Source organism: Natator depressus, chromosome 1, assembly GCF_965152275.1.
Source record: "Natator depressus isolate rNatDep1 chromosome 1, rNatDep2.hap1, whole genome shotgun sequence".
NCBI classification, from domain to species: Eukaryota; Metazoa; Chordata; order Testudines; family Cheloniidae; genus Natator; species Natator depressus.
This window is the reverse complement of record NC_134234.1, coordinates 35,605,320-35,618,736: the sequence shown is the minus strand read 5'-3', so window position 1 is coordinate 35,618,736 and position 13,417 is coordinate 35,605,320. Positions and strand designations below refer to the sequence as shown.

At 39.0% G+C, this 13,417-nt stretch overlaps 1 protein-coding gene across 10 annotated transcripts in view; it reads right to left on the bottom strand.

Moving 5' to 3' along the window:
• GRIA4 (glutamate ionotropic receptor AMPA type subunit 4) overlaps window positions 1–13,417 on the bottom strand; it is a 278,227-nt gene that overhangs the window by 5,044 nt on the left and 259,766 nt on the right. For 3 of the 10 annotated variants that reach the window (XM_074957310.1, XM_074957236.1, XR_012640150.1), the window contains 2 exons: window positions 7,701–7,815; window positions 4,664–4,798 (listed from right to left, as the gene is read on the bottom strand). In XM_074957310.1, the coding sequence (XP_074813411.1) occupies window positions 4,664–4,798; window positions 7,701–7,815 (250 nt within the window). Of the gene's footprint in view, window positions 1–3,078; window positions 3,262–4,550; window positions 4,799–7,700; window positions 7,816–13,417 lie in introns of those variants that run through there. The other 7 variants (XM_074957244.1, XM_074957235.1, XM_074957262.1 and 4 more) reach the window with 6 other exon arrangements.

The window sequence follows — 13,417 nt, the reverse complement described above, 5'->3', positions numbered from 1 at the left end:
GTCTCTCTTTAAGGTGTTGACCCTACAAGGTGTTGTGTCTCCTGTGAGATGCTGAGTGCCCTACTCCCATTGACTTAAATGGAAGTCGACAACATTCAGCATCTTGGAGCATCGGACCTTTAATATGGGGTGGATATTTTATTCCATTCAGGTTCTTACACAGCCCTGACTACTAGTAGTATCTGGGCAATATGGTTATTTCCTTTCCAAAAATATTAAAGGCAAATTGCACACCCCATTTTCTAATTTGGACATGAAACTGAAAATGTAAAGTGCAAAAGCAATGCAATAAAGATGCTGCTAAAAGTTGCCTATGCCTGCTGTAGCATTTGGCCACTTGCATAATAAGTGATTAGATTAACCAAAAGTATGGGGTTGGGCAGAGAGAGAGAGAGAGAGAAAGCAAGAGAGGCCCTTGAATCAGGATCCAGATCTTCAGGACATTCACACGTTGACAGCCCACTAAGGAAGAGATGATGGGAAGGAAGAGTTGAAAATTATATTTCTTCCCTCCTACCCCCACCCCTTCAATTTCTATTTGGCGAGCAACAACTTGGAGCTTGAGATACATCCCTTCCACCTGCACCCTGACAAGCACCCTGATGTCATTAACCCTTGACATGAGGGAGCTATTTGTATTGTCATACTCACAGCATCCAGGAGTTAGTAGTACAAAATGCAGATAAGTACATAAGATGCCAATAAACACCAAAGCGTATAAAAATGTAAATTCTAAGGGGCTGGATCTTCACATGACTTTATGCCCATATAGGGAAGTTAGGGCTAGAAAGAGTTACTCCACCCCCATTAGTCCCTTACAAGGGCAACCGGGTTTCCTTGGCTCCAGGTGCGGAGGGGTAAGGGACTCTGTGTGCCTGATCTCTTGTATAGCTCGAGGTGGGGAAGGTGGAACATTGACTCCACCCTACCCCCTGTGTACCCACCAGTGCAGATAGCTGGTGTCTCCAGGGTGGCAGTTTGGTGCTGGTATAGGCCAGTAGAAAATTAATGCCCATGGGAGCCGCCGGGGAGGAGCAAGGGAATTGTGGGTCGCTAAACCACAGTTCCCTCCTTGTGCTGCCCCTGCAGAGGCACAGCAACACATCGCCTCTTACCAGTGGCTGTGTCCCAGAGACACAATCTAGCCCTAGATATTCAGACTCCCTGGCTCACAGTTAAGGTGGTGTAAGATCTCTCCCCACCCCGTTTTAATTCAGATATTTTAGAACAGTCACAATTTAGATATTTTAGATTGATTTAAAAACAGAAATGCCCTGGGTTTTCATGCAGGCATTTACCTCATATAACTTCCATGGACGGTTTGTTTTTTAATATATTGGCAGACCATAGTCCTAATATGATCTAATTACGTTTGGTTAAATGAGCACAGATGAGGCTCTGAAATGAATAGTGAGCATGTGTATCACTGCTCTTTCTGGGAGAGAATCTGAGCCGGGGAAATGTGTGAAATCATAGTCATAGGCTGTAGGCTGCTAACACTTAACAGACATTCTCATTAGGAATGTGTAATTGGGGGATGGAATAATAATATTTTACCAAAGAGTTCATTGATCTCAACTAGCCTCAATGGTCTTCTAGGTATAAACATATTCTGTTTGAGAAATGTTTAAAATAAATATTAACTTGATAAAAATTCTTAAGCAGGTATTATATTAAATATCCTGAGCAGAATAAGCTAGTTGAAAAATATTGAAACTATGAGGGTGTTTTTCAGAGGGTTGAAAAAGTTTTTCATTTTGGGGGGATTTAACATAGTCTAAACAGCTAAACATTATTGAAATCATTATCAAAAAGGTTAGCAAAATTAATTTATGGGAACCCAGGTTTTCAGTAAATGAGAAAATAAATGCTAATGTTTCAATACCACTTGCAATAAAAAAATGATAAAAATGTTGTAAAAATTTCTAAAAAATCTAAATACTTGGAAAAAATGGTGACCTATTCATTTTTGAAAAAAGAACATTTTCAACTATGAAGAAATTTCTTTCAAAAAAATTTGATGAGTTCTCATTCTGGTTTTGTTTGTTTAGGGGGAAAAAAGGGAAAACAAGGATTTAAATAAATTCTATCAGAGGAGTAGTCATAATGCCTATTACATTATCCTGCCATACTGCACATGCTAAGTGACTGTGGGCCAGGTCAGTATTTGGGTGGGAACTGGGATTTTTTAAGACTACATTTTGGGTGCATCCTGCTTTGTGAGTTTGATCAGGAATATGTGATTACTCCCGCATGGTGTACTGTTGTGTTAAGTAACAACAATACACTTAATGATGTGTAACTTCACCTATAACTCCCTGAAATGAATGTTCATTATTCCCATTTTAAAAAGAACTAACAATTGCATATTTTATTATTAATTATTATTATTATTATTATCATACAGTCTTTGCTTACCTATTTGACATGCATGCCCTTGTTCCCTGCAATAGCTTGAGAACATGCTCAGTGTTGGGCAAACCACTCAGGAACTGCAGGGGTTAAAAAGCTTTTCATCTGCATTTTGTCTAATTACATTCACAACATGATTTTTTTAAAACCTTTGGTTCTGGGAGTTGGCATGGAGCCTCATACAGTGTTTGATGTTGGCATCTGGAAATCCTAACTCCTGGTGTCATAGGGTTAATGAACATTACCCTAAACAGTTGGGGTCACCTTGGCATCAACTACTTAGCCGTCTGATCTAACAGCAGCTGTTAATGTTGGGCACAGTGGTTTTGCCACATTGAAGTAACCTGGACAGTCAAGTCTAGGCTAGATTGTTATCAACATTCAGATTTGTGTTAAGGGATTGATCTCCTTTCTGTGTTTATGGATTAATGTGCATGACTCACATTCTCACTAATGAGAGTTAGGTGCATAAATCACTTTTGTGTCATTGGGAAACTAGGCCCCTGTTATGATTAAAATATAGCCAGGAAATATCTGCGTGTATATAGACTAATAAATAGGAATACTAAGAAATCTACAGACAAATGTTATGCTTGGAAAAGCTTCCCAATCAATGTATGCCAAGCCCCCTCCCTCACCTTCTTGAAAACACCCCTGAGAACCCACCTATTCCTTGAAGCGTTCCAGCTATAATGACCATACACCATTCTGTGTTCATTCTGTGTTTGTTCTGTATTGTATTGTTCTGTATTGTACCGGCTGTGCCTTTAGACTGTAAGCTCCTCGGGACAGGGAACTGTTATTTGTTTGGCACACTTCACCTATTGTACAGCGCCGTGCGCTCCAGCGCTATATAAATAATAAATAAAAATAATAATAATTTTATCTACAATTCTTTCCTTTGAAATCTTTCTAGGTGGCAAAATAAAATTTCAGTTCCAAATCTACTTCTCACACCCCTTTACTTAAGTTCCATACTCATCTCGGTTCTATGATTCCAGAAGAATCTAGCTTAGAACATTTTGTCAAAATTGGAATACTCTGGCTTGCTAATGGAATGGGACTGAGAATTCTAGACTGCAACAACTAGGAGGCAGCAATCCTACCTGCATATTAATTTATAAAGCATTTAGTATACCTTGGATGCTATATACTAATAATAATAATAATATTAATATTAATAATATACAAGTTCCATTTGTTATTATATGCCATTTAAAAAGGATTTAGTGCTGATCTCAGGAGTAGTTAGATAGCCAGGTTCACACTGCAGAGACCAGCTCTTTCACTATATTAGTAAACCACCCATGCACACCTACTTCGTCGTGCTATATCATAATAGGCTAAATACCATTAACATGTCAGTCACTGAAATCACTACATTTACATCTAAAAGGTATTGCTCCTCAGCAGGATAAAGGGGTAGTCGGTCTTAGTCTGCTGAAAACCGATGTGAATCTCTAAACTCCATTAACAATATTGGCATTATTTATAGTTATTGCAGTAGGACAAGGGCTGGCCCAAGGAAGGATTTACTAAACAAATGCCATGCTGAAATAGCATCCAATTCTATTCATCAAGGGAGAGGGGTGGAGGGTAGAGAAAAAAGATTCATCACATTTAGAATCATATCACAGTGCTTGCTCTCCCTAAAGCTTTGACTATGGCTTACTGAGGTGCTGCCTAACCCAAAACTTGATTATAATCCCTATAAAAAGCTACAAACGGGGCTAATAAATAGTAATTCAATAATAATAAAAGCCCTTAGAAAAATAGGCCAGCCAAATAACCCAAACAAGCTGCGGCTCCCTCTACAGAAGGACTCTATTTTTGCTTTAGTATCTAAAATGTCAAATAGCTGTAATGTCCCAACTGATACAGTAAGACCAAACTGTTTTTTTTAAAAGAGAAGATGTTCTTTACATATTAAAAAAGTCTTTGCAATGCAGATGTCTATTAGCAACATAGAGTAGTATACTGTACATCTGCAGCCAAAAAAACGGAACCACTTTGCACTGAAGTTTTCCAAAATATAAAGCTCTGTTGAGAAGCAAGCATTACCACCACCGGACAGACAGGTCACGACACTGCATTACAAGATGCATCACCCACTCACTGTAGTGGGCCCTAAGTCCTACCCCTAAATTTTAACACTTTCGGTTCCATATACGTTGTAACCTTCTCTATATGTTGCTAAATTCTGGGTATTCTGCGAGGAAGTTGGATTAAAAGTCTGTGCACTCTTTGCCACCTTCATTCGCTTCGCCTCTGCCCTGGACTTGTAACAGAACTCTATCAAAGCCACCAGCATGGCCAAGCCCAAGCCTCCAACCAGAATGTAGAAGACTCCAGCAACGTTGCTGAGACTCAAGGCACTCGTCTTGTCCTGAGGAAACAGAATCGGTAGAGTTAACCACTGACGTCAGACAGCGGGAGCTCAAAAGCTATACATCATACACTGAAAACATACATAAAAGAGGTTTAACTGAAATTAACTGACAGTCATTTACACACTTCTTCACAAAAATCGGCCTATCTGAATTTATAAAATATATATTAAGTGCCATTATTTCCTGGCAAACATGGAAATCATTACTTTAGGATGTAATCAGTCACTCGCAAACAGCTGTGAAATGGTATTACCATTACTTATAACTTTAAACAATGATCTATCTACCTCCATTTAATGAAAATTTTAACAGTGATATGAAACTAGATTTATTTGGTGGTCATTTAAAAACTCTCTAATCCAAAAATCCATTTACGTCAGATGGGACTCTGCATAATTTTATTAACACATAGTGTTCACTTTTGATATGCATCAATATGAAGACTCAGCCAGCCTGGCTTCCAGCTAATTAAATACATACTTAAAGTATGTGACACTTAAGCTGTCTCTCTTAATTAAAGCAAAAACACATTTTCATTAACATAAAATATATCCCATACTACCTCAGCCACTGCTGTTAATTTACTTTTACTTTATTTTATATCTTTTTGGTATCGTGGTAATGGACTATTAGGCTTTGTTATATAAAAAAATTCTATTAATAGAATTATTTAAAGATCAATTAATTTATGACTAGAAGTTAGTTCTAAGTATTTTAATAATTTAGAAAACAATACTATTCCCTTTTAGTGAAGTATTCTTAAGTAGGTGTTATTTTCTATATGTTCCCCTTAGGGGGTTTAACATAGCAAATATCTATTGTACGTTTCAGTCTGTTTTTGACAAAAGTCTTAATGAGTCTGGTATTTTACGGTTTGAAAATGATGTGCATAATTTTTCAGCACAAGTCTCTAGACTAGGGATTTATTCAAAATTGGACTTTTACGTACTATATTGCTTACATTAAGATATTTATAAAATTCTGTTTTATAAGCTAAAGTGGTTAACCTCTTGTAACTGTGTAAAAGTTTAATTCATCATGAACACTAAACACTACTTGTAGAAATGTTTAATTTAAAGATGCACTATTTGATGTAGGCTTAATGCCCCAGCAAGTAGAAGATAACACTAATGTTGATGCACGGGAGATCTAGACATGAACCCAGGTTGTGACTGGCTGCTGGCATATGCTTGTACCCTAGAGGTGTGTTCTGCATCATTTCTCTTCCCTTAGCTAGTTTACTGTAGGCTCATGGTCTTGGATGCAATGGCCATTCTTCTCTGTTGTCAGGTGAGTTGTTGTCATGATGCTTGTGGTCAAGAAGAAGGAAGATTTTATTGCGGGGAAATGGTGGCCTAAAGTAAGTGCTAGGTGAAAGCCTCCTCAGCTGTCACACACAGGGATAATGATAGTTACGTTTCTGCCTTAGTAGAGGCTGCATTGCTCTTGGTTGGTTTAAATCCCCTCCTCAGATTTCACTTGCCATGTAGTAAGAAACAAGGGGGCAAACTCATTTTCACTTTAATTTTTCCCTCTGACCTTTAGGGGTCACTCTTGGTGCTACAAAGCAGCAACCAGTCGATGCCTCTCATATTCCTGTTTAGGCTCTGGGCAAAGGTTGGGAGGCAGAAAGAGGAGCCAGGAGAAAACTGCTGAGATACCCATAGTTAGGGTGACCATATGTCCCGTTCTGGCCTGGACAGTCCCTTTTTTAAGCCCTGTCCCAGCTGGCCTAACTTTTTTGGCAAAACTGGGCATTTGTCCCATTTATTCTTGCCAACTGATGATCAGTTGCCATGAGCAAATTGAAGAAATGCCCAGTTTTGCCAAAAAAGTAGGGTGCAACCCCTAGCGGGGCATGGAAGAATGTGTGGGGGGAGGAGAGGCAATTGGCAATGCCAGCGCTGTGCTGGAGGGAGGGCTCGTGAGAGCGGCTCAGGCCAGGCCAGCCCCGCATGGGCTGGCAGCAGGGGTCTTGGGCTGGCCCCATGTGCAGTGGGTAGAGGGGGCCTCGGGCCAGTCCCGGGCAGGCGGGTGGCAGGGGACCCTCAGGCTGGCTCCGTGTGCGGGTGGGGTGGATGCCTCAAGCCAGCCCCGTGCCATGTACCATTTTCGCTTTGGGAAAATATGGTCACCTTACCCAGAATGATAAGGGAATACATGGCGGGGATTAACTGAGAGGGCTTTCAAGTGAGCAGAAGAATATCTGCTTCTGAAATCCTTCTTCCCGGGGAAGTGGAAGGGGAGGATGTACTCCCTAAGACTCTTTAATTTTTGGGCTTGCAGTGAGGTAAGGGGACGCCTGGGATTTGAAACCCAGAGATGATATACTGGGAGTTTTAGGAAGCAGAGTACTAAAAGTTGAAGCCCTTTCACCCCAGAATTCATATTAGCTCCACCCCTGTTCCTTGGAGCCCTTCTCCTATACAACGAGGCCAGGCTGTTGTGTTGAATGCCTGAGTGTTCACCTTCACAGAATATAAGCAAACAACTCAGCTAGGCCATCTCCCAAATAAGGACAAATGGAGAAAGGGATAAATTGCACAGCAGTTAATGGAGATGCTCTTCTCACACAGAGGAAAAATAACCCACCTTGAAACTCTTCAATCACCCTTACAAATATAGGAAGATGGGATGTGATTTACCTTTCAAAAGGAAAGCAACAATTATTTTCTTTTTTACATCAACCTCATCTGAAAACCTGGAAGAGCAATAGTGCTTCTTTAAATTAAAGTGGGGGCACATGCCTATTGGAGTGAGGGTGGGGGAAGCGTTTTTTTGTTCCAGATCCTTTAACGAGCGTTTACAGCTATTTATTTTATTTCCATGTCATTTTGTTCATTACTCCCTTTACTGCTTTGTGAACACAACAGTAGGTCCCGAACTGCAGCGACTGACCTTACTTCCAGAGTCCTTGGGTCCACATTCACCTTTATCGTACCACCATTTGTTTTTCAGCTTGTCTAAGACGCCTGCCTCACTGAGTTTCAAAACGGCAAGGTTTACAGGAGTTCTTCACGTGGAAAATAACATAAATAACATTATATATGTTATTTTATGTTATTCAAGTAAAACTACATAGAATCGCATTGCAAAGTGACAGAGCAGAGGCCACAGTGGGTGCTATGTCATGTACTGTAGGCCCAGGTTTAGAAACAGACATATGACTGGGACCTGCTCCATCGCTTTAGGTAACAGGCACATACTGCTGGGGAAGATTTTTAAATAAATAGTATGCAATTACTGTGAACCCAAAACTATTGGCTTGTCGGCATTAACAACATATTCTTCTGAGATTTAAAATGTCTTCAATACAATGAGATTGGATAGAAGACTTTCGTGTTCCTGGCTTTCAATTTATTTTAGTTTGTGTGTGTGTGTACACATGCACACACTCATAGAATACAACTTGGCCATAGCTATTTCATGCACTGCCTTCCCAGTGATAGAGATCAGTGAAATTTTAATTCTCATGACGTTTGTTTACAGTATCAATTGGCACAACCCTATAAACATCCTTCATGCAGAAAACCTATTGCCTTCAGCAGTAGTTCTGCATGCAGAGAACTTACAGGATGAGGTCCTAATGTTGTTAACCTCAGAATAAAGGGAAATGACTATCAAGCCTTAGTACATGTTTCCATACTCAATATCATTTGCACTGACCCGTTGGTCCTGGAAAACAAAACATATTTAAATCTCACTTATTTAGTAAGTGTTTACATGGGGTCCAGTGAGGTAATAAATTATTGCTTGGAACCTGCCCTCCTAGTTAGGTTATTTGATTAAGACAATCCAACCAAGTTTAGTCTTCATATAAAACACAATCCATGGCATCAAAGTCATGAGCTGCTGTGGGGTTACACTGAAGTTACCAAAACTCCATTAAAAATCTCCAGTGCATTGTACTAATGCTCACCCTTCCTGCCACTGGGGCAGTTTATCCCGAAAACAACTCAAATAATAATTGGTTATGAGAACTTTAATTTACCTTCCCTCTCAAAACATTGACTATCAAATTCTTAGTGACCTGCATATAGATATGTATTTATGTGCAGGTGTGTATGAATATACAATGTATACCAGAGAGGGAGGCAGACAACCTGAAACAATGTATAATAGATGGGCTACTCTTACAGATTGGAAAACAATAGCACTGACATGTTCTGGTAGCATCATACAATACAAAACTTGAGCTTGTATGTTTAAGATCTCACCCAATTCCTCTGATGGAACTCGTTTCATGTAACGTGCTACAACCCAGAGTGTTTCTAAAATGATAATCTATAAATGCAAGATTTAAAATTGTAATAACTAAAACAACTGAAACATTAATTAGTTTAGTGACACTATGTCAAAAATGAATGACACTATTAAAGTAGTTACTATAAAAGAAAGAGGGGTTTAGTCACGCTCAAATTATGTTTCTGTAACTGATTTAACTATATTTCTCAGAATTCTCATGAAGAAATATATTTAGATATTAAAATAAATAATAATTCAGGCTTCCAAGGTTAGCTCTATGGATCATGGCCTTTAATCCATATGGACGACCTTCAATACATTTCCATGTACTCTCTAATATCTCTCTAATGATCTCTGTAAGCAAATACAATACTTTGTATGCGTTCAAATTCAACCCCACTACGTTCATACAGAATGCACTGATACTACTACAGAAAAAAGATATATTGTTTGATCTTGTTCAGTATTTAAACTTACATTTTATTGTCAGGCTTCCTGGCAGCAGGCTGTGCAGGTTGCAAGTGGAGTCAGAGACTATAACAGCTGAGAAAACTAAAATTAGCGGGTGGCCGTTTGGGATGCTGGCAAGCTGCCTCTTAATATGATCTCTGTTTGCTTCTGCTACAGGTGTGAAATAATTGACATTGTAATATGGCTTGGATAGCCACTGGCCAACACCACTAATGTTTTGGCTCAGTGCCCCATTTGAATCTTTCTATCCCCAGCCACATCACAGGATATACATAGAAGGCACAACAAGGTTCTGTTGTCACCGTGAAAATCCAAAGCAACTTCACAGAAGTCAGTGGAGTTATTCCAGATTCAACTGGTTTAAGTGAGATGAAAATTAGGAGCTAAATATTAATGAATTATGTATATGAACAGTCAAGAACAATGGCTACCTGTGTGTAGGGGGAGTCGATAGTAATTTCCCCACTCTTTTGTTTGATATTTCAGCACAAGCATTCAGAATTTAGGAACATAAAGCTGCCTAACACCTGCCACATGTTGAGTTTCTTTCTTCTTTCCCACCCACCCTTGATCCATCGGTATCATCCTTTCTGCTCCCATAGGCACCTTCTACATACGAGTGCTTTGGCGGGAACTTTCAGGTTTTCTTTTCATTGAGAAAAACCAACTGATTTCATGATTTTTACTTTCTAACGGGAAAATTACATTTGCAAGTTAACCAGCCTTCTGTATTAGGTAGCTGGTTGCAATGGGCAGGATAGAGGAAGAATTTCATTTTCTCCATAGCAGTACAGTCAGTGAGCTCTGTGTGAGAGGCCATGTTTCAGTGTTCTCTAGCACTACTCTTTCTATTCAGCCACTTGTCCTATTGATAGTCTACAGCTGCTAAGGCAAGCTTGCCCTTAGAGACTTCCGTCCAATGCATGTGGCTTCAATGGGAGTTTTGTGTGTGTGGATGAGACAGAATTTTTCCCTTTAGTTTTTATGTAAATAGCACCATCTTGAGCTTAAGCCTTTCCTAAGGCACATGACGAAATACTGTCGACACTTTGGGTGGAATTTAAAAATGTTTGATGTTTTCAAAATTGTATTTGTGTCCATCTTTAAATGAGCCACGTGTGATATCCTAGGTAGATATTAAAGTTAGGAAGAAAATATCAGATTTAAAAGTGATCTGAAAGTCTGAGTTTAAAAAACACATTCAAAATTAAATGGAACTTTAGAGGCTTGCAAAATTTCTATCAAAACCAGACTACAGTTACTATGTATTTTAGTTCTTCACAAAAATTCATACAGAATAATGTTTTGTTTTTTGTTTTTAACGTTTTAGGCACAAATGAGAGTTAAGTGTCCAAATCCCATTGGCTTTCAGTGGGAACTGAATATGTCGCGACCCTTTATTTCTTTGAAAATCTCTCCTTCAAGCCCTAGATTTTTCTAACCACACCTGTCAAACAGTCAGATGCTACCAACCTTTCCCACATTGAGTAGAAACATATTTGGTAAGTAGCTCCATTGATTTTAAGGGTGGCAGAATCTAGGTCAATATGATTTATGGCATATTAGAGAAGGGTAGTACAGAAACATAAAATGGATAACTTATCTGGAATTAAATTTTCCACCAAGTTCAGTCCTGTATACTGTACATTATATTGCCAAATGATAATATGATTTTTTTTTAAAAACATGGTTAGGGACTCAAGTTAAAAAAGTTGGTCCAGCTCCTCTGTTAGTGTAAGCTGGTGTAGCTCTATTGAAGTCAACTTACATCAGCTGAAGATCTGACCCATTATGTAATGTTGGAGGTGGTATAAATCTTTCTACACCCAGCTTTGCACATGCAGTACTAGGAGCAAATTGTGCTCTAATTTACAGAAGTGTGAATCTGGAGTAACACAGCAGAATTTGTCCCATACTATCTAAATAGTCACACTGCATATACTGTATATCATAAGAATTTTAGGATTTTGTAGTGAAGAAGATCCAAGTCTCCAGTCCAATTTAAAGTCAGTGGCAGTGCTGTTTAAGTAAAGACTGGGGGATAGGGGCCAGGGAGAATAATATGCAGTTAAAGACATTCTTTATTTTTTATTTTACCAACTTCCCCACCTGGCTTTCCTGTCGTTCTTTCCTGTTCCATCTTCACCCATTTACTGGTGGGAGGAACTATGTTCAAAAGGGTAAGGCCCTGACTTTTATGTTGGTAACTGAAAATTATAATGGCATAAAACTTGAATAATTTAATTGGGAAAAATGATCCTAATTTAATATCATACAACACTGCACTAATGGGCACATGCAGCACCAAGAGCTACAGCAGGGAGTGGTTCTAAAACCACTGCAAAATTTAAAAGAGGGGGATAATTGCTATACAATAGAAGCACTTGTGACTAAGCCTTTAATTAGTTATAAGGCCAGTCCATCCACTAAATGAAAGAAGAGGAGCATTGTATTAGCATGTGGGTGGCAAACAGAAGTAGAGAGCCAGTTTTATTGCTATTGTTCAATGTTTTCTCTTATTTTTGTAAAAAGAAATGGAAATTAAATGGCAAAAACTATACACCGGACCCTCACTAGAACGCGCGTCTATATAGCGCAAATTCGCATATAACGCGGTTGCGGCCATGGATCCCAAATTTAATTACTTTAATTGGAATTCATTTTAATGGGGTCCCCACGTTAACGCGGTACCGCGCATGGATCCCAAATCTCGCGTTCTAGCGACGGTCTGGTGTATTTGAAGGAGTTTAATGTTATCATGTACACCTGAGGCAGCATGTGTTTAAGACTTGGGTTATTATTTTCAAAAGCACCTAAGTGCTATTTTCAAAAGTGACGTTAGCACTAAATCTTATTGAAAGTCAATATGAGCTATAAATTAGTGACATGGAGATCTTGAAGGGAACTGGTAACCACAGAACACTAATGAACTATATTTCTGAATTATTGGAAACCTTTCCTTTATGTAGCTGGGGTTAAAACAAAAATGGTGAGGGCTAGTACATCAGTACTATATACTAATCTTTAGTTTAAGAGCACAGAATGGATCTAGGAGTTTGCAAGGGCCTGGTTTCACAAGATGCTAAACTCCTTCTGAGAGTTGCTGAGCAATTTAAAATTGATTACAGTGTGTCCCTTGGCATGACCATGAAGGAATGCTTTGGGTTTAGGGTTGTGTGTGCTGGCTGGTTGGCTGAATATCAGAGGGCACAGATCAGTTTGGCCGTGTAGGCCTAGAGTGCTGTATTGTTTTCAGGATGGGGGAGAGGTTGTTAATCTCATCAGGGAGAGTGTAGAATACTGTAATTTAGAATTGGACTCAATCCAATCATTTTTTTAAACTTTATACAAATCAAAAAAGGGACTCTGATTAAGGGCCTGACTCATGGACTTGAACTACTGTTTGTAGCAGTTAGCAGTACAGCAGACCATCATGTGGTTCTGTTCTGTATGTTCTGCTAACTTGATCCTCCGACAGGAAAAAAAGAAAAAAAAAAGAGAGAGAATATAAAAGCCTTACCCAGGGCCCAATGAAATCAATGAAAAGACTCCCACTGACATCAGTGGATCAGACCCTGTAAGATTATTAGTGGATCTGTAGCTTTACTTCAAAACAAGGAATTTTGTAGAAGATAAATGTCAATAAAACATTTATATTAAGCCAGTCAAGAGTTCAGGCATCTGTATTTTTTATAAAAACAGACGCTGCAGCTATGCAGCATTTATATATTACACCTCCCATTGTTGTCTATCCCTGATAATACTCCCTTTATCCACCATCCTTCCTACTGTGATGTAGCAGTCTCAACTTTCACTGTGTCACATTCTTTACACTCCCCTGTGCAATGTGTCCAGTTCTCATTGTGCATGCAGTTCCGGCACCTTACTTCATGAAGCTG